This window comes from Canis lupus, chromosome 5 (genome assembly GCF_011100685.1).
Source record: "Canis lupus familiaris isolate Mischka breed German Shepherd chromosome 5, alternate assembly UU_Cfam_GSD_1.0, whole genome shotgun sequence".
Lineage (NCBI taxonomy): Eukaryota > Metazoa > Chordata > Mammalia > Carnivora > Canidae > Canis > Canis lupus.
Genome location: NC_049226.1, coordinates 28642770 through 28670710, shown reverse-complemented (window position 1 = coordinate 28670710; position 27941 = coordinate 28642770). Strand labels below are relative to the sequence as shown.

The 27941-nt window shown below is 38.9% G+C and overlaps 1 protein-coding gene across 6 annotated transcripts in view; it reads left to right on the top strand.

The window, feature by feature from the left end:
- DYNC2H1 (dynein cytoplasmic 2 heavy chain 1) overlaps nucleotides 1-27941 on the top strand; it is a 339419-nt gene that overhangs the window by 197521 nt on the left and 113957 nt on the right. For all 6 annotated transcript variants that reach the window (XR_005359403.1, XM_038536341.1, XM_038536343.1 and 3 more), the window contains 2 exons: nucleotides 852-1060; nucleotides 4023-4127. Coding sequence is in view for 5 of the 6 variants with exons in the window: in XM_038536341.1 (XP_038392269.1) it covers nucleotides 852-1060; nucleotides 4023-4127 (314 nt within the window). In the remaining variant the exon portion in view is untranslated. The remainder of the gene's footprint in view (nucleotides 1-851; nucleotides 1061-4022; nucleotides 4128-27941) is intronic.

Genomic DNA, 27941 nt, shown 5'->3' with positions numbered 1-27941 from the left:
GCATTTTATAGTAAGTGAAACTAAACCAGTGGTGCTAGCAGTCATGTCAAGTAGCTAGTTTAAGTACAGGTACAGTTGTTTCCTCTATTTACTGCAGACCTGAGATTTAATTCTTACAGTTTAACACTACCACTGAACTGTGATTAAGAGGATGCTTTTGTTGCAAAATGAAATAATAATTTTAAAGTCTCACTTTGTGTTGTTTTATACTAGATTTCTCTTTTAGAAACTGGATAGTTGACCATTAGAATCATGACAGTACAGGACTATAATGTGTAAAGTTATTTTGTAGAGTTTTCTTATTCAGGTCATTTTGATAAACTGAGGTTTTCATCATTGTATAAAATTAGATTTTGGAAATATTCTAAATAATTTCCCATTTAAGGAGGCAGTGTTGTATAGCAGACAAGAGTATGACTTTGGTTTCAGAGCACCTCATTCTGGTTCAGATATGTGGTATTATGTGATTTTCTGATTTGGGTCACATCCCCTTCCTATTCCTCAATTTCTCCATCCATATAACTGGGTAATTTTAATACTTCTATGTTAGAAGGCTTAAGTGAGTTTGTATATGGAAAACATTTGGGGAATTTTACTTGATTAAATAATCTCACTATTAGCTCTTCTGTGATTATGTTAATTATTAATAAGAATTTATTAATGAACTTTACATTCTTATTAGTGAACCTTTTAAGGAATGATTTAACTAAGTTAAATGTATATTGTTATATCCTATAAGTATAACTGGAGCCAGGAATTTAGTTAATATTTTAGAATAATTTAGAGTATTTTTAGAATATTTCTAAAACCTTAGAGATAAAGCTAATAGAAGTTATGTTTTAAAATTATAGGTACTAAAGATGTGCAATGGGAATTTTTACATGGTTTACTTGAAAATGCTATTTATGGCGGACGCATTGATAACTATTTTGACCTTAGAGTTCTTCAGTCATACCTGAAACAGTTTTTTAATTCTTCAATAATTGATGTTTTAAACCAAAGGAACAAGAAGAGTGTTTTTCCATATTCTATATCTCTACCCAAATCCTGCAGCATTCTGGTAGGTATAATTCATCATTTTTAATCTATTACCAGATACATAAATCCTTTCTTAAATTGTTAAATAAATGTTTCTTTTCAAATACACAAGTAATTCTCATTCACAAATACAGATTATTATTACGCCAGTGCATGGCCTGATTCTATGAACTCTACTTAGGTGTCTTGTTCACCTTTGGAAACTTAGGAACTGATTGATGAGAGTAGGATATAGTGTGTAGGTACATCTCACAGACAAGTGTTAAGGCTGCTGTGAAGATCTGGAAGGAGAATGCATACCAGATCCTAGTGGGAGTGAGAGGGCTCTGGTGGGTTAAAGAACTGAAAAGAATTCAAATATTTAACAAGTGTACCTTCACTTTCTTGCTTATGAATGTAAAGCAGATCTAACTATATAGGGGATACACTGTAGATGGCTTTGATGGCAACGTTTTGTTGATGTGTGTTTATTTTAGCCAACTGAAACTTTTCCCCTGGAGTCATCCTATGAAAGCCATGTAGAATGCAGTCATCTTTTCCAGAAAATAGTACTAAATATAGCCCTGAGGTTTTGGTTCTAATTTATTTTACCACAAACTTATCTTTGCTTAGTGTCAAATAATGTTTTTATTACCTAGAATATTATGATCATGTATCTGTTCATGAATTACAGAGATATATATTCAATTATATAGGTCTCTCAAGATTGTGGATTTTTCTCTCATCCTGAGTATTTTTCAAGAAAATTCTTTTGGTTCAGTGACATAATTGTCAAAAGTCAAAGTTTAAAAATCAATATTAAATATGTTACTGAATAGATTTCCTATTATGTTAAGTATCCCATCTGTTTTGTTTTTCAGTGTCTTTCATTCATTTACTCATTTATTCAGTAAGAGCCACTGACCATCTCTTTGCCCACTGGTGGCCCAGTTTCAGGCCACATGAGTGCCGTGGGCATCTCTGGGGCTGACGGGAGGGCTTCACCCAGCAGATAGAGCCATCCCATGGTTACTCTTGGTCCATTTATTTCACATAGTGCACTGACAGGTCTTCCCTCTCCATTTGAGCTTTGTTTTTTTATTTTTTTTAAAGATTTTATTTATTTATTCATGAGAGAGAGAGAGAAAGAGAGAGGCAGAGACACAGGCAGAGGGAGAAGCAGGCTCCATGCAGGGAGCCTGACGTGGGACTCGATGCCGGGTCTCCAGGATCAGGCCCTGGGCTGAAGGCGGTGCTAAACTGCTGAGCCATCCATTTGAGCTTTAAACTGAGAAATAAAACTACAGAAAAGTGCACGTCATAAATGTACTATGCAGTGAATTTTTATACACTGAACACATGAATGTAACCAGCACTAGGACCCAGAAATAGAACATTACCAGCCCCTGTTCCCTTCTAGTCACTGCCTCCCCCACAAATGGTGCATTGCCTGGGCTTCTAATAGCCTACATTAGCTTTTTTTTTTTTTTTTTTTTTTTTTTAAAGATTGATTTATTTGAGAGAGAGCATGCACATAAGTGGGGAGGATGGGGTGAAGGCAGAGGAGAGAGAGAGAAACTCAAGCAGACTCCCGGCTGAGCATGGAGCCCAACATATGGGGCTCAATCCCAGGCTGAGGTCATGAGCTGAGCCAAAACCAAGAATCACCCAGGCGCCCCAGCCTACATTAATTTTGTGTGCTTTTTTGAGTTTCACATAAATGGTATCATTTGGTGTACATTCTTTTGCATCCAAGTGAAGACAAATCTGTGTAGCTGTCATTTAAGAAACATGTCTGTGTATGGTTGTCGAGGGAGAGAAGATGCTAGCCAGTATACATGAGAAAAGATCTCAGCCATTTTGATGGGGAATAAGAGTTTTACATTTATAGGATGATTTATGAGAGTCAACATTATGCTTTCTATTTAATAGAGCTATATATAGTAGGAGGAGGCCAGAATTCCCCAGGAGGGCGAGAACCCTGGCTTGTGCTCTATGCCGCGTACTTACACATGTGTCCAGGCTTCTACCCACAGACTCACATATGTACATATGTATTTCTGCATGTGTATGTTGTGATGGCACACCTTGTTGAGTTACAGGATGGGAAGAATTAAAAAAAAAAAAAAACAACAACAGCATATGTTTCCAAAATCTGACATGATTAAAGGCCCTGGGCGTCCTGAAATGGAACCATGGCATTGGAGGGACCTCTGGGGACAACTGCCAAGGATGAGAAGGGAGGACAGGGCAGAAACAGCCGTTTCTCCTAGCTCAGCAGGAACGGTGTAGACACATACATAGTAACCCTTCTGCGTGACAACAATAGGCAGAACAGTTCTTATCCTGAGCCAAACTGAAGAAATCCTCTCAGTCTACACTTGAGTTTCCATCTGGAGTTCAGAGTCAGTAACTGAACTGGTGCTCACAGTGATTCTTAGGTGCAAACAATAGGATTACCAGTGTGTTTCCTTACCTCTCAGCAGTGGGCTGGAGACTCGGAGTGAAATTGCTTGATGTGAAGGAAGTGGTTGACAAAGCAGTGCTTGCTCTCAGAGTATGTATATATAGGCTTCTGGGGCTTCTATAAGTTTAAGAAAATAACAGGGATATTTACCTTGGGGTAAGCAGAGCTGTGCTCTGCAGATGAGTCTTGGGTAGGTTACAGGGAAAGTAATGATGGGGCTTTCCAGAAAATGTCCCACATGATATCTTACACATAGTAGCCATGGCCACCAAAGTATTTTTGTTTTCATCCATGCAAGGGAATGTGAGGAGTTAAACTTAAAAACTACAGTATCATGTAATTTAGGGATGAAAAGTAGTAATGACTAAGAATATTTTCTGTAGATAACTAAGTTTTACATAGACTTGAAGTTACATTTACCTAGAAAATATAAACATACGAGTAATAATTTAATACTTATGGTACCTATTCTTTCTAATTTCAGTGGTTGTAAGTTTGATCTCTATAGAAAAGCTGTTTCTCACTTCTTTACATTCAGGACTATCGTGCTGTCATTGAAAAGCTTCCAGAGGATGACAAACCGAGTTTCTTTGGTCTTCCTGCCAACATAGCTCGCTCATCTCAGCGCATGATTAGTTCACAGGTAACCTAAGAAAAGAAGTGCTGTGTAGAAAAAATGTTGTCACTGAGCCTGAAATGAACATGAAATTTGATCTTGATACTGCAAACCCCAAAAGTTGTTATTTAACTTTCATTTTATTTAGCATGGTAGATTCCAGCTCTACCTTAAATACATTTAAAAAGAGCCAAAGAATTCTATATTAATGCAATTATTAATAAAATAACATTGAACACAATCACTTCCTCCAAAATATATTTATTTTACCTCCTGTAGTGATTTTAAGGCAACATTTTTAAAAAGTTTTTTATTTTAATTACAGTATTTTTAACATAGAGTGCAATACTAGTTTCAGGTGTATACAGGTGTATAGTATAGTGATTCAGCACTTACCTTCATCTCCCAGTGCTCATAGGGACAGGAGTGCTCCTTCATCCACATCACCTGTTTCCCCCATCCTCACCCACCCCTCTGGTGACCAGCAGAGTTCAGAGTTTGGTTCTTGCTTTGTCTCCCCCCCCCCCTTTTTTTTTTTGCTCATATTTGTGAAATCATACGGTATTTGTCTTTCTCTGGTTGACTTATTTCACTTACCATCATAGCCTCTAGTTCAATCTATGTCATTGCAAACGGCTGAGTTATATTCCATTGTATATAGACCACATCTTTATCCATTCATCAGTCGACAGACACTTGGGCTATTTCTATAGTTTGACTATTGTAGATATTACTGGTATAAACATTGGGGTACATGTACCTCTCTGAATCTGTATTTTTGTATCCTTTGGGTAAATACCCTGTAGTGCAATTGCTGGATCATAGGGTAGCTCTATTTTTAACTTTCTGAGAAACTTCCATACTGTTTTCCAGAGTGGCTGCACCAGTTTGCATTCCCACCAACAGTGTATGAGGGTTTGTTTGCCTTTCTCCATATCTACACCAGTCTGTTGTTTCTTGCATTGTTGATTTTAGCCATTCTGACAGCTGTGAGATGGTATCTCATTGTAGTGTTGATTTACATTTCCCTGTGAGTGATGTTGAGCATCTTTTCATGTGTCTGTTGGCATCTGTTTGTCTTTAGAGAAATGTCTGTTCATGTCCTCGGACATTTCTGGCCATTTTTAATCGGATTATTTGTTTTTTTGGTGTTGACTTGTAGACATCCTTTTTAGATTTTGGATACCAATGCTTTATCAAATATGTCATTTGCAAATATCTTCTCCCATTCCATAGGCTGCCTTTTTTAGTTTTGTTGATTGTTTCCTTCACTTGCAAAAGTTTTTTATCCTAGTGAATTCTCAATAGTTAATTTTGTTTTTATTTATTTTGCCTCAGGAGACAGATCTAGAAAGATGTTGCTACAGCTAATGTCTGAGAAATTACTGCCTGTGTTCTCTTCTAGGAGTTTTATTGTTTCAGGTCTCACATTTAGGTTTTTCATGCATTTTGAGCTTATTTTTGTATCTGGTATAAGAAAGTGGTTCAGTTTCAGTCTTCTGCATGTGGCTGTCCAGTGTTCCCAGCACCATTTGTTGAAGGGACTGTCTTTTCCCCATTGGATATTCTTCCTCCTTTTTCATGGATTAATTGGCCATGTAAGCATGGATTTATTTCTGGGCTGTCTATCCTGTTGCATTGATCTATGTATATTTTTGTGCCTGCACCACTGGCACCTCTGTGATGTCTCCTGTGAATGTTGTGGCTGAACTGCTTTGGCCTTCAGTCCATTTGTCTGCAGTGGCTGTTTGTGCCTGTGGTGGGAGGACTCTGTGTTGTTTGTGGGCCAGTCTGGGGCCACTTTGGGCTTGTGTCGAGTCAAACCAGGAGTTTGCCAGAGATGCAGAAGAGCAGGGCACTTTCCCTGTGTTGTCCCCTGAGAAACTTTGATTAGTGAGCAGTGTCTCCAGGCTGACCCACTGTGTGCTCCCAGCCCACAGCTGGGGCTGCTGTCTGACTTGTGTGTGCACTTATCTTTCCTTCTCCCTGGGGCAGGAGTCACTGTGGAGGGGTGCTGGCCCCTGGCGGGGCTACTTGCACACTGCCAGCGTGTGACACATCTTTGGAAGGGCTCCAGCCAAGGGCACATTGCGGTTGCAGGTTTGTAGGAGAATTTGATGGCTGGGCTTGTAATGCTAATAAGGTGCTGGTTGCTGCCTGAGGACCTAGGCCATTGGGGTTGGAGGGGATGCACCTGCAGAAGAGCGCAGGGGCAAGTCAGGCAGTGTTAGCTAGGGGATGCAGTAGTCTCCTAGGAGAGGAGACCTGGAGGGGAGCCTGTCTGTAGGGGAATGCAGGTGTGGGGTGCACTGTGGGCAGGCTTGGAGGTCAGTTTTGTGGCTGCCCTCATGCCCTGGGGCGGCACTGTGTTTAGGCTGGGTGGTGGGGGAAGGGAATGGTACCTGAAGGCTGCAGGTGTGGGGTCTCTGAGCCCCTGCAGACCATTCATCAAGTCCCTCTAGCTCCCCACTAGAACTTCCTGTTCTCTTCCCTGTGGCCTTTGCCCTCCATCCATCTACAGAGGGTCTGCTCTGCCAGGCTCCAGGTTGGAAACACTTTCTGGGGTGTTTCCCTATATAGGTGTCGCCTAATTGTATGCGTGGGGCTCCTACTCTGCCATCTTCCCCTTGAGTCTTGTAACAATTTACCATTTTATTTTTCCAAAGAATCAGATCTTAGTTTTATTGATCTTTTCTATTATTTTTAAAACTCTGTATTTCTTTGTTTTTGCTCTGTATTATTCCTTCCTTCTACTAATGTGGGGTTTTGTTTTTTTTTCTCTAGTCCTGTTAGGTGGAAAGTTAGATTTTTCCTTTTTCTTAAGATTGGCTTGTATCTCTATAAACTTCCCTTCCAGAACTTTTTGCTGCTTCCCAAACATTTCGAACCATTGTGTTTCCATTTTCATTTGTCTTCAGGTGTTTCTTTTTTTTTTCTCTTGTCTTTCTTCATTGATTCATGGGTTGTTAGTAGCAGGTGTTTAGCCTCCATGGGTTAGTGAGTTTTTTTGTTTTCTTCAGTTTTCTTAAGTGTAATTTTTATTTTCTTATCGTTTTTGTTGGGAACAGTGCTTGATATTATTTCAATCTTCTTAAACTTAATGAAACTTCTTGTGTGTCTTAACATGTAATCTGCTCTGGAGGATAACTCATGTTCACTTGAAAAGAATATAAGTTCTCTATTTTTGGAATGGCATATTCTCTTTCTATCTTGTAGGTCCCTTGAAAGCCAGTGTTTCGTGGACTTACTGTCTGGATGATCTGTGACTATAAACGGGATGTTAAGTCCTCTACTGTTATGAAATTACTGTCAGTATCTTCCTTCGTGTCTATCAGTACTTTTATATATTTAGGCGCTGCTGTGTTGGGTACATGAGTACATTACATGTTCTTGTTGGACTGATTCCTTTATTCTTATTTAATGCCCTTCTTCATCTCTTCTGTACAGGCTTTGTTTTAAAGTCTGTTTTGTCTGATCCAAATGTTGTTATTCTGACTTGTGTTTTCTCTTCCATCTTCATAGATTATGTTTCAATTCCTTCACTTCCACTTTTGTATGTGTCTTTAGGTCTTTTTTAGTCCCCATATACATGGGTCTTGTTTTTATTGTGGTTTTTAATCTATATGCTCCCATCTTTTGACTGGAGCATTTAGTGCATTTTACATTGTTAGATGTGTACATATTGCCATTTTGTTGGTGCAGTAGTTTCTCCGGGTGGATGTTGGTTCCAGCGGAGCCTGCCTGCAAAATGTGGTAAGACAGGAGGCCCTGGTGGGGTAAACTAGTTATGACATGGCCTGCCCCTCAGGTGTGGCCACTTGGGAGACACAGGGGAAGGGTGCCTTCCAGGATGGCAGGGTTGGGTGGGGCAAGAGGTACTGCTAGTTACTTAGCGTCAGAATGGGTCCCATAGGCTACTGGCCAGCTGGCCAATGAGAGGGAAAGAAAGTGATGCTTGCTCCCATCTTCTCTCCCAGAGAAACCTCCTACAGGTCCCTGTGTCTCTGGCACAAGTCCTAAAATTAGGAAATCTTCGCTTATACCCTAGGCACTTTTTAAACTTCCCTTTGAAAAGGTGCTTCTTGCTGGATCTCAGGCCTAATGATCTAGTATGCTGGCCTTTGAAGAGCAGAGACCGTTTACTGTGACCCTCTTGTTCTCCTGATTTTGAGGCTCCCAGAGCCAAGCCCGCTGATTTTCAAAGCCAGATGTTTTAGGGGCTCATCTTCCCATGCAGGTCCCTGGGCCTGGGGTTCCCAGTTTGAGGCTTGATCCCCTTCTCAGAGAGTTAGTGTCTTCATGCCTTCCCCTGATATTCCAGCTTCTGGGTGGCCATGTAGCGAGGGGTTGGTTTCCTACAGTGCCTTGTTTCCCTCCTAACCTGCTGTGTCGCCTTTTTTTTGTGCCTTTAGTTATGGAGGATCTGGTCTGCAGTCTCAGGCTGGAAAGTGAGTTGCATTACATGTAGCTGTTGACTTGGTATGTCTGTGAGAGAAGGGAGCTCCAGACCTTCCCACATGTTGTTACCTTCCGTAAATTAATGGTTGTCTGCCCAGATCTATGAAATTATTAAAATAACCCTCAAGAAACTGTAGTTCCCATTATTTTGTGTGGTTCTAATAGGATTAATGAAGTGCCATTCTCCTCTATCTTTTCCACATCTTTTCTTGCATATCAAAATTAAGCAAAGAAGGAAAATCTTATTTTTGTGGTGAAGGTAGAGTGATGTGCCAGCAGAGCCACTCAGACTCCTTTTCTGGGTTGGCACTTGCACGCAGAGGCCAAAGGGTACTCTTATCATCAGATTAGATACCCTGCAGCATCAGAAATGGTTCCCTGGTGGTGGCCATACTTGAGATTAAAGGAAGGCCGTTGTAATCAATAGCGAATTAGACTCCAGGATAGAGGTGTATAGAAAGAGCATTGTTCCTCCTCTTAGAACAACAGGAGAAGACAAACAGGACAAGTTCATGACTTTTCTTGAACCCATCTGAGAAAAGAGATATGAGTACCAGCTGGCTGGAGCCTAAGGGGAGATGAGTGCCCACATTGTCGTCAGTCCTGGATCATGTGACCTGGATCCCACTTTCTTGCAGGCCTCTTCTCAGTGGACCCCTACTGATGAGAGTCTTAGGAAGCTTCCTTCCTGGGGACAGCCTGGGGGAGCAGAACAAAATCCCCTTGGGAGGAGTAGGTAGCCAGGAAACTGCCTCTGTCTGCCTTTTGGGACAGAAGCGTCAACCCCCAGGGAGCAAGAGGGTGGGAAGCACTATTGCCCTTAGGGTACTGTTGAAAACTCAGAGGTTTGTCTCCCAAGCAGGCAGTAGAACCAAACTTAGATGTGACATGGGTGTCCAGACTATCGGATCTAGCCCTTTATCTGCTATGTCATTAGCAAATATCTTCTCCCATTCTGTAGGTTGTTTTTTGGTTTTATAGACCGTTTCCTTTGCTCTGCAGAAGCTTTTTATCTTGATGAAGGCCCAATAGTTCATTTTTGCCATTGTTTCCCTTGCCTTTGGAGATGTGTCTAGCAAGAAGACACAAGGCCGAGGTCACAGAGATTGATGCCTGTGTTTTCCTCTAGGGTTTTGATCTATTCCTGTCTCACATTTAGATCTTTAATCATTTTGAGTTTATCTTTGTGTATGGTGTAAGAGAATGATCCAGTTTCATTTTAATGAATTGGCTCTGCAGTTTTCCCAGCACCATTTATTAAATGATGGATATTCTCTCCTGCTTTGTTGAAGATGACCATAGAATTGAGAGTCCATTTCTGGGATCTCTATTCTGTTCCATTGATCTATGTGTCTGTTTTTGTGCCAGTACCATACTGTCCTGATGACTACAAGTTTGTGATAGAACTTGAAGTGAGTCTTTGTGATGCCCCCAGCTTTGGTTTTCTTTTTCAACATATCTTTGGCTATTTGAGGTCTTTTCTCATTCCATCTTAGTATTTGTTCCAGCTCTGTGAAAAGTGCTGGTGTTTTATTGATAGGGATTTTTGCTGAATGCATAGAATGCCCTGGGTAGCATAGACATTTTCACAATGTTTATTCTTCAATCGTTGAGCATGGAATGTTTTTCCATCTCTTTGTGTCGTCCTCGATTTCTTTCATAAGTGTTCTGTAGTTTTTAGAGTATAAATCCTTTACCTCTTTGGTTAGGTTTATTCCTAGGTATCTTATGATTTAGGTGCAATTGTAAATGGGATTGACTCCTTAATTTCTCTTACTTCAGTCTTGTTATTAGTATATAGAAATGCAACTGATTTCTGTGCATGGATTTGATCTCCTGCCATTTTGCTGAATTCCTGTATGAGTTCTAGCAATCTTGGGGGGAGTCTTCTCCATTTTCCTCACAGAGTATCATGTTGTTTGTAAAGAGCAAAAGTTGGATGACTTCTTTGCCAATTCGGTTGCCTTTTAAAACTTTGTGTTGTTGATTGCTGAGGCTAGGACTTCTAGTACTATGTTGAACAACAGTGGTGAGAGTCAACATCCGTGTCCTGTTCCTTACCTTAGAGGGAGATCTCTCAGTTTTTCTCCATTGAGAATGATATTCACGGTGGGCTTTTCATAGATGGATTTTATGATATGAGATATAATCCCTCTATAGGGCTAGAAGACGGACACTGTGAAGAGTTCTAATCAAGAAAAGATACTGTATCCTTTTTTAAAGATTTTATTTATTTATTCATAAAAGAGAGAGAGGCAGAGACACAGGCAGAGGGAGAAGCAGGCTCCCTGTAGGGAGCCTGATGCGGGACTTGATCCCAGGACCCCAAGAATCACGACTTGAGCCAAAGGCAGAAGCTCAACCATGCCACCCACGTGTCCTAAAGATGCTGTATTTTGTCAAATGCTTTTTCTGCATCTATTGAGAGGATCATATGTTCTTGTCCTTTCCTTTTTTTATCACATCGATTGATTTGTGAATATTGAACCACCCTTGCATCCTAGGAATAAATCCCACTTGGTCAGGGTGAATAATCACCACTTTTAATATACTTTTGGATCCTGTTGGCTAGTATCTTGGTGAGAGTTTTTCCATCCATGTTCATCAGGGATATTGGTCTGTGATTCTTCTTTTTAGTGGAGTTTTTGTCTGGTTTTGGGATCAATGTAATGTTGGTCTCCTAGAACGAGTTTAGAAATTTTCCTTTAAGATTTATATTTCTATAGGATTTGTGTTTCTTTAGCTCTGAAATTTTTACTGCTTTTTCAAAATACAATATATGGTTTATATAAAGGACTATATTATTATAGTTATATATGTATATAGATATAGAGACAACTGTAATATATGTGTGTGTGTGTGTATGTATATATATATATATATATATAACTGTAATATATAACTATATATATATAACATTAAAAGCATGAAGAGGACGCCTGGGTGGTTCAGTGGCTAAGCGTCTGCCTTTGGCTCAAGGTGTGATCCTGGAGGACCAGGATCAAGTCCCACATTGGGCTCCCTGCCTGTAGCCTGCTTCTCCCTTTGCCTATGTCTCTGCCTCTCTCTCTCTCTCTCTCTCTCTGTCTGTCTTTCATGAATAAATAAATAAAATCTTAAAAAAAAATAAAAGCATGAAGATATAATGAAACTCATGAATCAATAACTAAGAACCACGATATTACCAGTAACCTGAATCAATGTACATGATTATCTTGTTCCTCTCCCTTTCTGTTAAAGGGGACAACATTCTCTGTTTTAAATTTTTTTTTAATGTTTATTTATTTATGATAGTCACAGAGAGAGAAAGAGAGAGAGGCAGAGACACAGGCAGAGGGAGAAGCAGGCTCCATGCACCGGAAGCCCGATGTGGGATTCGATCCCGGGTCTCCAGGATCGCGCCCTGGGCCAAAGGCAGGCGCCAAACCGCTGCACCACCCAGGGATCCCACATTCTCTGTTTTAAAATAGTTTTTAAATTTATACTTTTTTAGTAGTTGTACTACATGCATGCATTTCACACACACACTTGTTCCTAAAAGTATATTGCTTCATTTTGCTAATTTTTGACCTCATAAAATGATGTTTTCCATGTGGTGTTCTAGGACTTGCATATCTCATTTTACATTGTTTTCTAAGATCTATTTATGATACTGGTTAAGCTGTAGTTTCATTATTACTGTTTTATAATATTTCATTATATAAGTACTTCATTGTTTTGTTATGACAAACAATGCTACTATGTACATTTGTGTACATGTCTCATGGTATGTCTGTGTAAGAGTGTCTCTAGGGTATGTATTTATGAATAGAATTGTGTCAGAATGTTTTTAGCGGTTGTAGTACTTTACATTTTCACCAGAAGATTGTAGTATCTACATCCTTCAATTCCCATCAGTGGGTGGTATTTTTGAATGCTTTTATATTTGTTAATCTAATGTGTTAAAATAGTATCTCACTGTGGTTTGCATTTTTTATCACTGAGATTAAACATCCTCCTGGGCTCTTCTGGGCCATCTCTTGTTTGTTAAGTGGGGGTGGGGGGGACAACAATGAGACAGATATAGGTACTGCACAGTGGGAGGAGGGGAAGGGCTGGTAGAAAAGAGGCCAGGAGGCAGCTGGGAGCCTGGGGGTGGGCTGTGGTAAGTGCCAGGCAGTCTGGCAGCGCTGACCCACAGGATGGAGGCTGGAAGCAGAGACAGGTGCAGGACAACTGCAGGGGCTTCAGTCCTGCTCAGAAATGGTAGCATATTTGGGGAGGCAGTTCTTATTGACCAAGCTCCTTAGTTGCTGTAATTCTCTATAAAAAGAATTTCTACTAAAGTAACATACTTGTTTTTCTGTAAGAGCTATATATTTTTAAGTGCTAGCTACATACTCAGTTATTTTTTCCTAAACATGCTTTGAAGTTCCAGAACTTTATTATTTTTCAGAACCAATAGCAGTTTCATAGCAAAATTCTTAAAAGGAGTTATGTTTATTCTTAATGATGTTTTTTTGTTGTTGTTGTGGAAGATTTGAAGATAACTTGTATAATAATTTTAGCCACATTGCACTGCATGACTGTGAGGAGTTAAGCAGCTACGCTAATCCTGAGAAGTCCGGAAGCTTAGGATTCCTTTTTTAATTTTTTAAATTTTTTAAATTTTTAGTTTTTTTTAAGCTTAGGATTCCTAACAAGGAACAAGGAAGCACTAAGTTCACAAATATTATAACTTGATATTTTACTTGTATATGTTACAAGAAAATAAAAATATCTTTGTTTGAAAAGTAGTGCTAAAGGGAAACAAGCATTTATCTTTGCTTTGTCAATGATATTTCATGTTGATGAAAGGAAAATTGATGAAAGAATGTTCTTTGCTGAATAACTCTAAGTAATAAATATAGAAGGAATGACAGAATTTGAGAAATCACTTCTAAAAATCCTAATAAAGCAATTGATTCATAAAATTTTTACCAAAATTTGAAAGCATTGTGTGGCAGGTTGATGGGGAAGTTTACAGGACAGGGGTCAGCGGCCACTGCCTGTGCCCCGTGATCAGTCTTTGTATCACAGGAAAGACTCGTACAGATACTGGGTGCCTCCTGATGTGATGCCATCTCAAGGACATTTTCCAAAGACATCTTTTACAAAAGGACCTCGAACCCAGCTGAGATTTTAGAACGCCTCAGTGGTTAACAGGAAACACAGGGGTAAGAGAACAAACTTAAAAACACTAGTGAAGGGCATCCCGGGTGGCTCAGCGGTTTAGCACCGCCTTCAGCCCAGGGTGTGATCCTGGAGACCAGGGATCAAGTCTGGTGGTCGGGCTTCCTGCATGGAGCCTGCTTCTCCCTCTGCCTGTGTCTGTGCCTGCCTCTCTCTCTCTATCTCTCTCTGTTTCTCTCATGAATAAATAAATAAAATCTTAAAAAAAAAAAAACACTAGTGGAACCAGAATATGGGACAATTTGCAAGATAATAGACTCGGTTATATCAACATGTTAATGACAAGGAGGCTCAGACAACCTGCTCTATATTAAAGGGACTTAAAATACATAACAACTACATGACCCTTCTGTGGATACTGATTCACACAATCTGTTTTGAACAAATGTTAAGACCATCAGGCAAATTTAAATATGCACTAGGAATTATAGGACACAAATGACTGTTTTTAGCCAGTGTTTGTACTGACCCTAACTTCTACTTTTTCAGTTTCTTGGTTATTCACTGAACATTGTTCTTTAACATTGTTCTTTTAGAATTATAATTGCATACAGTATTCTATTAGTTTCATGTGTACACAACATAGTGATTTGACATTTGTGTGATTGCAAACTGATCACTACCATAAGTCTAGCTACCATCTGCTACCATACAAAATTCATATGGTGTTACTGTCTGTAGATCCCACACCATATATTACACTTATAACTATAAGTTTGTACCTCTTAATCTCCATCACCCACTTCTGTCCACACTCACCCAGCAGCCACCACTCTGTTCTCTGTATCTATGAACCTGGGTTGTGTTCTGTTTTTTAGATTCCACATAGATAGGAGATCCTGCAGTATTTCTTTCTCTATTGGACTTATCTCACTTAGCATAATGCCTTCATGGTCCATCCATGTTGACTCAGTGGCCAGCTGTCATTTTTCTTTATGACTAAATTATTTCATTGTATATATATATATGTATATACATATATATATACACACACACACACATATACACACACATATATAATCTCCCATATATGTATCATGATATATACATAATGCACACACAGATACACACCATATGTTTCTCTAACCATTCATCTGTCAGTGGATATTGAAGTTGGTACTGTATCTTGGCTATTGTAAATAACGCTGCAGTGAATGTAGAGATGCTGATATGTTTCCCAATCAGTGTCTCTATTTTCTCAGAGTGGATACCCAGGTGTGGAATTGCTGGGTCCCAAGGCAGTTCTGTTTCCCATGTTTGAGGAACCTCCATAGCATTTTCCAAAGTGCTTGTCCCAGGGTACATTCCCTCCAGCAGTACATGACAGTTCCCCTTTCTTCACATCCACTCCAACATTCATTATTTCTTGTCTTTTTGATACGAGCAGATGTGAAATAGCTGTTGTGGTTTTGATTTGCATTTCTTGATGATAAGTAATATTGGGCATCTTTTCATGTGTCAATCATTTGTGTGTCGTCTTCGGAAAAATGTCTATTTAGGTCCTCTGCCTAATTTTAAATCAAATTGTTTGGTTTCTGGTGTTGAGCTTTATGAATTCTCTCTTGGTTTTGGATGTCAACCCCTTATCAGAGATGAGGGTTACAAATAACTTACCCATTCAGTAAGTTCCTTTTCATTTTGTTGATGGTTTTCTTCATTGTGCAAAAGCTTTTTAGTTTGATGTAGTTTCATTTATTTTTTGCCAGATTCAGAAAACCTCACTAAGGCCAGTGTCAAGGAGCTTACCACTTGTTTTCTGGTAGTTTCATGTTTTCAGATTTTATACTGAGGTCTTTAATCCATTTTGAGTTACTTTTTGTGTGCAGGATAAGATAGTGATCATTCATCATTTCATTGATGTATAATTTTCCAACACCATTTACTGAAGAGGCTGCCCTCTCTCCATTCTGTATTCTCCCTCTCTCATCGTAAATAATTCATCATATGTGCATGCCTGTATTCCTGGCCTTGCCACTCTGTTCCATTGATCTGTAAACCCGTTCGTGCCAGTACCATTACTGATGGGTTACTACAGCTTTATGATATGGTTCCAAATCAAGGTGCATGAAACCTGCAGCTTTATTCTTCTTTTCAAGATTGCTTTAGCTATTCTGGGTCATTTGTGGTTCCATACAAATTTTAGGAGTCTTTGTTCTACTTCTGTGAAAATTGCCATTGAAGGTTTTGTTTTGTTTTTTTTTTTTTTTTTTAGTTTTTTGGTGATTTTTATTTTTTATAAATTTATTTTTTTATAAATTTATTTTTTATTGGAGTTCAATTTGCCAACATATAGAATAACACCCAGTGCTCATCTCATCAAGTGCCCAACTCAGTGCCCGTCACCCAGTCACCCTGACCCGCCGCCCACCTCTCTTTCTACCACCCCTAGTTCGTTTCCCAGAGTTAGGAGTCTCTCCTGGTCTGTCTCCCTTTCTGATATTTCCCACTCATTTCTTCTCCTTTCCCCTTTATTCCTTTTCATTATCTTTTATGTTCCCCAAATGAATATAATTTTGTCCTTCTCCAGTTGACTTATTTCACTCAGCATAATACGTTTCATCCATGTCAAAGCAAATTGTGGGTATTTGTTATTTCTAATGGCTGAGGAATATTCCATTGTATACATAGGCCACATCTTCTTTATCCATTCATCTTTCGATGGACACCGAGGCTCCTTCCACAGTTTGGCTATTGTGGCCATTGCTGCTAGAAACATCGGGGTGCAGGTGTCCCGGCGTTTCATTGCATCTGTAACTTTGGGGTAAATCCCCAACAGTGCAATTGCTGGGTCGTAGGGCAGATCTATTTTTAACTCTTTGAGGAACCTCCACACAGTTTTCCAGAGTGGCTGCACCAGTTCACATTCCCACCAACGGTGCAAGAGGGTTCCCCTTTCTCCACATCCTCTCCAACATTTGTGGTTTCCTGCCTTGTTAATTTTCCCCATTCTCACTGGCGTGAGGTGGTATCTCATTGTGGTTTTGATTTGTATTTCCCTGATGGCAAGTGATGTGGAGCTTTTTCTCATGTGCTTGTTGGCCATGTCTGTGTCTTCCTCTGTGAGATTTCTGTTCATGTCTTTTGCCCATTTCATGATTGGCTTGTTTATTTCTTTGCTGTTGAGTTTAATAAGTTCTTTATAGATCTTGGAAACTAGCCCTGTATCTGATAGGTCATTTGCAAATATCTTCTCCCATTCTGTAGGTTGTCTTTTAGTTTTGTTGACTGTATCCTTTGCTGTGCAAAAGCTTCTTATCTTGATGAAGTCCCAATAGTTCATTTTTGCTTTTGTTTCTTTTGCCTTCACAGATGTATCTTGCAGAAGTTACTGTGGCTGAGTTCAAAAAGGGTGTTGCCTGTGTTCTCCTCTAGGATTTTGATGGAATCTTGTCTCACATTTAGATCTTTCATCCATTTTGAGTTCATCTTTGTGTATGGTGCAAGAGAGTGGTCTAGTTTCATTCTTCTGTACGTGGATGTCCAATTTTCCCAGCACCATTTATTGAAGAGACTGTCTTTTTTCCAGTGGATAGTCTTTCCTCCTTTGTCGAATGTTAGTTGACCATAGAGTTGAGGGTCCGCTACTGGATTCTCTATTCTGTTCCATTGATCTATGTGTCTGTTTTTGTGCGAGCACCACACTGTCTTGATGACCACAGCTTTGTAGTACAACCTGAAATCTGGCATTGTGATGCCCCCGGTTCTGGTTTTCTCTTTTAATATTCCCCTGGCTATTTGGGGTCTTTTCTGATTCCACACAAATCTTAAGATGATTTGTTCCAACTCTCTGAAGGAAGTCCATGGTATTTTGATAGGGATTGCATTAAATGTGTAAATTGCCCTGGGTAACATTGACATTTTCGCAATATTAATTCTTCCAATCCATGAGCATGGAATGTTTTTACATCTCTGTGTCTTCCTCAATTTCTTTCAGAAGTGTTCTGTAGTTTTTAGGGTATAGATCCTTTACCTCTTTGGTTAGGTTTATTCTTAGGTATCTTTGCTTTTGGGTGCCATTGTAAATGGGATTGACTCCTTAATTTCTCTTTCTTCAGTCTCATTGTTAGTGTAGAAATGCCACTGGCTTCTGGGTATTGATTTTGTATCCTGCCACACTGCCAAATTGCTATATGAGTTCTAGGAAAAGCAGTTCTGAGGGGGATATACATTGCAATACAAGCATCCATCCAAAAACTGGAAAGAACTCAAATCCAAAAGCTAACCTTGCACCTAAAGGAGCTAGAGAAAAAACAGCATATAGATCCTACACCCAGCAGAAGAAGAGAGTTAATAATGATTCGAGCAGAACTCAATGATATAGAGACCAGAAGAACTGTGGAACAGATCAACAAAACCAGGAGTTGGTTCTCTGAAAGAATTAATAAGATAGATAATCATTAGCCAGCCTTATTAAAAAGAAGAGAGAAAAGACTCAAATTAATAAAATCATGAATGAGAAAGGAGAGATTACTACCAACACCAAGGAAATACAAACGATTTTAAAAACCTATTATGAGCAGCTATATGTCAATAAATTAGGCAATCAAGAAGAAATGGACGCATTTCTGGAAAACCACAAACTACCAAAACTGGAACAGGAAGAAATAGAAAACCTGAACAGGCCAATAACCAGGGAGGAAATTGAAGCAGTCATCAAAAACCTCCCAAGACATAAAAGTCCAGGGCCAGATGGCTTCCCTGGGCAATTCTATCAAACGTTTAAAGACGAAACCATACCTATTCTACTAAAGCTGTTTGGAAAGATAGAAAGAGATGGAGTACTTCCAAAGTCGTTCTATGAGGCCAGCATCACCTTAATTCCAAAACCAGACAAAGACCCCACCAAAAAGGAGAATTATAGACCAATATCCCTGATGAACATGGATGCAAAAATTCTCAACAAGATACTAGCCAATAGGATCCAACAATACATTAAGAAGATTATTCACCAAGTGGGATTTTTCCTTGGGATGCAAAGCTGGTTCAATATCATAAAACAATCAGTGTGATTCATCATATCAGCAAGAGAAAAAACAAGCACCATATGATCCTCTCAATAGATGCAGAGAAAGCATTTAACAAAATACAGCATCCATTCCTGATCAAAACTCTTCAGAGTGTAGGGAAAAAGGGAATATTCCTCAACATCTTAAAAGCCATCTACGAAAAGCCCACAGCAAATATAATTCTCAATGGGGAAGCCCGGGGAGCCTTTACCCTAAGATCAGGAACAAGACAGGGATGTCCACTCTCACCACTGCTATTCAACATACTACTAGAAGTCCTAGCCTCAGCAACCAGGTAACAAAAATAAATAAAAGACATTCAAATTGGCAAAGAAGAAGTCAAACTCTCCCTCTTTGCAGATGACATGATACTCTACATAAAAAAAAAAAAACAAAAGACTCCACCCCAAGATTGAAGTTTTTAATAGAGATTGCATTCAATCTGTAGATTGTTTTGGGTGGTGTGGACATTTTAACAATATTTGTTAGAGAATGTCTTTCCATTTCCTTGTGTTGTCTTCAGTTCTTTTCATCAGTTCCATTTTCTGTGAATAGTATTTCATCTCCTTAATTTACTTACTTTTAGGTATTATATTCTTTTGGTTTCAATTATAATCTCTCTCTCTGATGTTGCATTATTTGTGTATAGAAGCACTTCAGATTTATACATGTTGATAACTGCATTATGCTACTTTATTGAACTCATGTAGCAGATATAACAGATTTTCTTGTTGCTAATTCTCTAGTTTTCCACATATAGTGTCATGTCATCATCAAATAGTGACACTTTTACTACTTTCTGATTTGGATACATTTTTTTTCCTAATTGCTGTGGCTAGGTCTTCCTTCCAATGCTGTGTTGAATAAAAGTGGTAAGAGGGAAAATGAAACTTTGTCTTGGTTCTGTTCTCAGAGGAAAAGCTTTCATTTTTTCATCAAGTGTGATGTTAGCTGTAGAGCTGTCATATATGGGCTTTATTATGTTGACATATGTTTCCTTTATATCCATTCTTGTGAAAGTTTTTTTTTAATCAGATATAGATGTTGAATCTTACCAAATACTACTTCTACATCTATTGAGATGATCATAGGATTTTTAACTTTCATTTAGTGAAGTGATGTACCACATTGATTTGCAGATGTTGAATCATTATTGCATTCCTTGGATAAACCCCACTTTATCATGATTTCTCATCTTTTTAATGTATTATTGGATTTGGTTTGTTAATATTTTTATTGAGGATTTTTACATCTATGTTTTATTAGTGATATTGACCTGTAATTTTTTTGTAGCATTCTTATCTGCTTTTAGTATCACGGTAAAGCTGGCTTCACAAAGTGTGTTAAAAGCCTTCACTTCAGTTTTTTTGAAGGATTTGAGAACGATAATTATTAAATCCTCTTTGAATGCTACCTACAGATTTTTCCTTTGAGATTATTACTCTCAAGTTTTTTGTTACTAATTAGTGTCATCTTTTTTTCAGTTTAAAGAAAATTTTTAACATTTATTGTATGGCTAATTTAATGATGAACTTCTTAGCTTGTGCTATCTAGGAAACTCCTCTCCTGTCATTCAGCTCTTAAGAATAACCTTTCTGGACAGATTAGTCTTAGTTGGAAGTTTATTTTCCTTTCAGCACTCCGTGTATGTCATGCCACTCTCATCTGCCCCTGAGGTTTCTACAGAAAAGTTGTGATATCCTTTTAGCTGCAAGGTTTCCCTTCTATGTGACCGGTTGTTTCTCTCACTGCTTTTAGGGTTCTCTCTTTATCCTTGACTATTACCATTTTGATTATAGTATGTGTTGGTGTAGATATCTTTGGTTTCATCTTATTTGGAACTCACTGGCTTTCCTGGACCTGGACGTCTGTTTCCTTGCCCAGATTAGGGAAGTTTTCATCTATTTTTTCAAATAAGTTTTTGCCTCTTTATCTCTCTCTTCTGCTTTTGAGAACCCTATAATACATATGTGCATTTGTCTGTTTGATGTTGGCCTCTAGATCCTTTAAGATATATTCACTTCTTTTAATTCTTTTTCTTTTTGTTGCTCTGTCTGGGAGGATTCTATTGCTTTGTCTTCCAGCTCAATGATCTGTTCTTTTACTTTATCCAGTCAGCTGTTAAATCTCTGTAGTATATTTCTAGTGCAATTATTGTATTCTTCGTCTCTGTGACTTGACTTGGGTTTGGTACTTTCATATATATATATGAATATATATAATATATTTTTTAAGATTCCATTTGCACATTTTCTATCATATATATTTCTATCATATATATATATATCTCATTATATATATATATATATATATATATATATATATATTTATCTCTTTGTTGATGTTCTCATTGTGTTCATCCTTTTCCAGAGTTCAGTGTCATCCTTATGACCATTACTTTGAACTCTTTATCACCTATAGACTAGCTTTGTTTCATTAAGGTCTTTTTCTGAAGTTTTGTCTTGTTCTTTCATTTGGAACATATTTCTCAAATTTCTCAGTGTACTCATTTTAGCTGATTGTGTGTTTTTCTCTGTACTAGGTAAAACAGCTTCCTCTCCCATTCTTAAAGGAGTAGTCTGATGTAGGAGATGATTCATGGGTCCCAAGTGCACGGTACCCTGTGGGCACCATGGCCTGTGCTCTAGGGGAATTTGTGGGCTTCATGCACTCCTCAACTGTGTTGGAGCCTGGCTGCAGTGTGATGGGGGTGGGACACTTGCCCAACTATTGATCAGCCAAGGCCAAGGGGTGGGGAGTAACAAGAGAAGCATGTTCTCCCAGCTGCTGTGATGTGGCTGTCTTGGGGATGGAATGGTGGGGAGCTTGACTGGCTGTTGGATATGTGGCCCTCGTACCTGAGGCAGACCACTCATCCTGTCACTGTTGTGCAGCTGCAGCACAGTGGGGTGGGGCCTAGCAGGTTAGAGAATGATTGACAGGATCACGCCTGTTGAGTGCAAGCATTAGCAAGGTAGGATGAGATTGCAAAAATGATACCTACCATGGCTTCTATCCCTGGTAAGAGTCCCAACAGGTTTCTGTCTTTCCAGTAGTCAATTTAAGATTAGTAAGCCAGTATCCTTCACCAGTGGTCTAGTTAACTTTCCAAAATGCTGATTTTGTACTTGGTCTGGGGGAATGAGTATATGTGTGAGTTCTTTAAGAGCAGGTCCTCTGTTCCATGTAGTTCTGTTTCTCCTGCTCATACTCTTCATTGCTTTTCAAAGCCCAACATTATCAGGGCTGTGTCCTTGCCACAAAAACCCAAGGGTTGGGGGGCCTGATTGGTAGGGCAAAGCCCTCATTTGTCTGCAGAAATTTCCAGATTATTGAGAATCCTCCTGACTGTGGGTTATCATTCTGGGGTGGGATTTTTAGCAAGGGCATGTCTGCCTCTCCCACCTATCTCAATGCAGCTCTCTTAACCATTTTGAGAGGCACTCTTCATCAGGTGTTCATGACTTTTTCCAAGGAAATTATTCCATATATAGCCATAGATCTGTTGTATCTATGGGGCAAGGTGAGTTCTGGATTTTCCTATACTGCCATCTTGAAATAGTCCCTTCTAAAGTTGTTTTAGTAAAAATCCTTTTTCAGTTTTTACAGCTTTAGTGAAGTTAGTTGACATTCAATGAACTGCACATATTTAGATTGTATGATTTGATAAAGCTTTACATATGTATGCACCTGTTAGAGTTTCACATCAAGGTAGTGAACATTTCTATCACCCCCAGAAGTTTTCTGTAACACTGTAATCTCTTCCTCCTACCCCATGCAACTACTCATCTCTTTTGTCATTGCAGATTAGTATGCGTTTTCTAGAGTTTTTATAAAAGGATTATACAATTAAGTACTGGCCTCTGGATTGTCAGTCAACATAATTACTATAAGAGTTGGTCTGTTGTGTGTATCAGGAGATTATTCCATTTTCTTGTTGAATAGTAATCCACTGTGTGGCTATACCACCATTTGCTTACTCATTTGCTCACTGAAGGACATTTATATTGTTTCCAGTTTGAGGCTTTACTGAAATTAAGCAGCTGTGGCCATTTGCACATTTTCTATCTTTGTATGAGCATGTTTTGTTTCTCTTGGTCTGGTACTTAGGAGTATAATGGGTGGATGATACAACAGGTACATATTTTTTAATTGTCAAACTGTTTTCAAATGTATATAATAAATTGAAAGAAGCAGATAAAAGTATTAGAAGACATGAAGTCTTATATATTTGTGTGTATGGATGTGTATATATAAGAATGTATTTAACCAAAGTTATATATGAAACTATGTATTACTCATAATTTAATGTTCAGCCTCTTATCTCAGTATTTGAAACTGGTATATTTGCTAGTCCTACTGAAATTTAAACATCCTTTGATGATAGGGAGATTCATTCTTGTTTTGCTTAAATTGCATGAGTGAGATCTGAGATTTTAATTTTAGGCTTTTAATATATTGCTTTGAAAAATGATGTTCTTAACATGTGGGAGTGGACGGTGCATTTCACTTTTGATCTTGAGTGAAATCTCATCTCACAGATCACAGCTTGCTTTTGTGTGTGAGAGGCATAAATATTTTTTAGAAGATTTTATTTATTTACTTATGAGAAACAGAGAGGAGAAAGAGAGAGGTGGAGACACAGACAGAGGGAGAAGCAGGCTCCATGCAGGGAGCCTGACGTGGGACTCGATCTTGGTTCTCCAGGATCACGCCCTGGGCTGAAGGTGGCACTAGACTGCTGAGCCACCGGGGCTGAGAGAGAGAGGCATAAATATTTTTATTGAAAGATATGAGAGATGTAGAAGAGGTTTCCCCCTCCCCTTTGGAAACATAAAGATAAACTTTTGGATATTCTTCTATATCCCACTTTTACATGTTAGTATATTGCTTCCTTTATGCAGTGTGTGGGAAGATGAATATGGTTTGTTTCATCCTGGTACATTAGATAACACCGGGAAGCACATGGTTCTGGTGGGAGCGTGAAGATGGTTTAGGGGTAGGGCTCCCAAGTGACTGTTGAAAAAGGACATGATATTTGAGCTGAAGTTAAAAAATAATATTATCTAATGAAGTTTTTTAAGATTTTACTTATTTGAGAGAGAGTTGGGAGGGGAGGGGCAGAGAGAGAGAGAGAGACTCTCAAGCAGACTCCACACCCAATGCAGAGCCCATCACGGAACTCAATCTGACAACCCTGATATCATGACCTGAGCCCAAATCAAGAGTCAGATGCTTAACCGAGTAAGCCACCAAGGCGCCCCTCTTTTTATTTCAAATATACACAAATAGAAAAATATATAGCATGAATATAATATATATGAAAATATAAGTTAACTTCATGTTTTGGTAAATTATTATATTGCCTGAGAAAATGATTTAGCTTTTTTTTCCTTTGCATTCTTCATTCATTTAACTGCCTTTCCTTGTTTTCTTGGGATAGCTAGATCGTTGTGTGAAATGTTGAATAAAAGTAATGATAGTCAACATTCTTATCTTGCTCTGATTTTGAAGGGATTTTAAAGGCCTTTTAACATTTGATTAGTGATTTTAATATTTGCCACATTTTGTAGTTAGCATTTATAAGGTTGCATTAGTCTGCTTGGGCTATTGTAACAAAACAGATCTTTCCTGACTTACAATGGGGTTATATCTCGATGAACCCATCATAAATTGAAAATATTGTAAGTGGAAATGCATTTAATACACCTAATCTCCTAAACCTTGTAACTTACCTTGCTGACCTTACATGTGCTCAGAACACTTATATGAACTTACAGTTGGGCAAGATCATTTAACACAAAGCCAAGTTTATAATAAAGTGTGGAATATGTCACATAATTATTGAATACTATAATGAATGCACAAAACATAATGGTTGTAAGTGCTTCGGTTGTTTACCTTGGTACATGCAGGGCTGCCACTCAGCATCATGAGGGAGTGTGGATGTGTACCCGTAGCCAGGGAAAGACCAGACAGAATTTGATAAGTGGTTTCTACTTTTGCAACACTGCAAAGTTGAAACATGTGAAGTAGAGCTGTTATAAGCTCGGGGCCACCCCTACCACAGACTGGATGGCTTGAACAACAGACTTATTTTTCCATAGCCATGGAGATTGGGAGTCTGAGATCCAGGGGGCCAGTGTGTTCAGTTTCTGGTGAGGACTTTCCTTCCAGCTTTGTAGGTGGGAGGTGGACACATGTGGGTTTTCCTGTGTATCTGCAGACAGGCTGAGGGCATGTAAGAGCTCTCCGAGGTATCTTCTCCTTCCTCCCTCTGAGGCCTAGCTCCCAATACGGTCATGTTGGGGATGAGCTTCACTGTGAATTCTGGGGGGTTGCAGACATTCCATTCATAACACAGATTAAATAAATTATCTGTAATTCTTGATGATTCACTTAGTCCTTGCTGCACAGCAAACCACCCAAAATTTTGTGACTTGAAATAGTGATATGATTTATTTTATTTTATTGTTTTATAATTCTGAGGATTGACCGGGTTATTTCTTTTTGTTTTCATCTTTGGTTTCAAACATGAGGCTGCCTTCAGTTGGAGAGTTGAGGGGGCCAAAGGGCCCCTAGATGGCCTTGGTCATGTGTGCGGATGACCCTGGCTATTGGCTGGGGTGACTTGTTCTCAGCAGAAGCTCACATGCTGTTCCAGGTTCCAAGGGCAGGAATGGCTAATTCTCAGAGTGTAAGCTTTGACAGTTGCACATCACTATAGCACGTTCTTTTAGGCAATGCACGTCACCAGATGAGCCTAGCTTTGAAGTGATGGAGAAACAGATATCTCATGGTTGAGAGGAGAGCAGTACTGCATTGCAAAGGGAGGTGCTTAAGGGAGGCATGATTTATGGAAGGCGTTTGTAACAGTCTTACACATCTTTGCTAGTTTTGCTGTGGGTAGTTTCTGCCCTACGACCCAGCAATTGCACTGTTGGGGATTTACCCCAAAGATACAAATGCAATGAAACGCCGGGACACCTGCACCCCGATGTTTATAGCAGCAATGGCCACGATAGCCAAACTGTGGAAGGAGCCTCGGTGTCCAACGAAAGATGAGTGGATAAAGAAGATGTGGTTTATGTATACAATGGAATATTACTCAGCTATTAGAAATGACAAATACCCACATTTGCTTCAACGTGGATGGAACTGGAGGGTATTATGCTGAGTGAAGTAAGTCAGTCGGAGAAGGACAAACATTATATGTTCTCATTCATTTGGGGAATATAAATAATAGTGAAAGGGAATATAAGGGAAGGGAGAAGAAATGTGTGGGAAATATCAGAAAGGGAGTCAGAACGTAAAGACTGCTAACTCTGGGAAACGAACTAGGGGTGGTAGAAGGGGAGGAGGGCGGGGGGTGGGAGTGAATGGGTGACGGGCACTGGGGGTTATTCTGTATGTTAGTAAATTGAACACCAATAAAAAAGTTTGTCAAAAATGTATTGGTGAATTTCACTGACCATGTTTTTTCCCAGCATTAAGGTTATTATATATTTTTTCTCTAATCTGTTTATGTGGTGAATTATATTTCCTATGTGTAAACCACACATTCAAAATTATCATGTATATCGTTTTTAGAGGTTGATTGATATTTATTTGTGTCTGTGTTCAGGAGTAAGACTGATCTCTGAATGTCTCTTATTTCTGTAATAATGTTTTTACTTGCCTCTGTTACTTGATTTGAGGAATGCTGCCTAGTTTTCTAGCCCCTGAAGGGTAGTATATGATTTGAATTGCTGTTTGAGGAATGTTAGAACATTTATGTGAACAGTTGGTATCTAGGGTTTGCTTTAAGATGGTATTTTTAACTTACTTAATTTTTTAAACTATAGCCCCAATATAGTTTTGTTAGTTTTTTTCTCGAGACTATGTTATTAGTTTATATATTCCTCGGAATTTCTATTTACCAAATTTGTAACTTCTTATCACATGGAACTATTAAAAACAAACTCATGATGTTCTTAATCTCACCCAGTCTAGTCAGAAATCTCATAGTTTTATTAGTCTTTTCAGTAAACTGACTTGAAGTTTTTTATTTGCTGTTTTGTATCAGTTTTTTTTAACTGTTTCTTTTTTTTAGATTGTATTTATTTGAGAGAGAGAGAGAAAGAGAGAGCAGGAACAGGGGAAGGAGCAGGGGCAGAGGGAGAAGCAGACTCTACCTGCTGAATGTGTGTAGGACTCGATTTCATGACCCCAGGATCATGACCTGAGCTGAAGGCAGAGAGGCTTCACCGAATGAACCACCCAGATGCCCTCTTTTTTCTTCTTCTTTTTTTTTTTAAAGATTTATTTATTTATTTATTTATTTATTTGAGAGCACGAGGGAGAGAGTGAACACACGTGTGCAAGCATGAGTGAGGGAGGGACAGCAGAAGGGGGACTCTCTCTCCTTCAGGCTCCACGCCCAGTGCAGAGTCAGAGGTGACATTTGAGATCATGATCTGAGCAGAAAACAGTCGGTTGTTTAAGTGACTGAGCCACCCAGGCACCTACAAATGTTTTTCTCCTATTTACTTCCACCTACATTCCCAACTTCGTAATTTAAGTTTTAAACACTGCTTCTTTTTGAACATAAGTGTTTACTGCTCTAATTTTCCTGCAGAATCTCATTCACTCCAGTTTCATGGTTTTGATATATAGATTTTTCACAATCATGATGTTTCCAGGAGATCACAGTGTCACCCTGAAGCCATGGCGGGCCAAAGCATGTGTCTCTAGTCTTTTCCTATGGATTTCCAGACCCTAACTTTGGAATTATGAACCTTACTATTGCACTCAAATGAGTGTCATTTTACAAAATCACTGAACAATATTCTTCACACGTGTCAAGGGTATGAAAATCTTCCCTTGACTCTCACTGTTTTGGGTGAGACTATGGATAAATACCAAATATAATGTAGTAGTCTCTGGAAACAGGAAAATGACATATGTGGGAAAACTGGAAGAATTTAAATAAGGCTTGTAGTAGCTTAATTAGTAGTATTACTAACTGACAACTGCTGTGATTATAAGATTTAACCTAGGGGAAGCAGGGCAAAGTGTATAATGAGAACTCTCTGTAGTGTTTTTATCACTTGTCCATTAATCTGAAAGTAGTTCAAGATAAAAAGTAAATTAACAAGGTATAGGCCCTTTGAGTAGGCAGATGTCC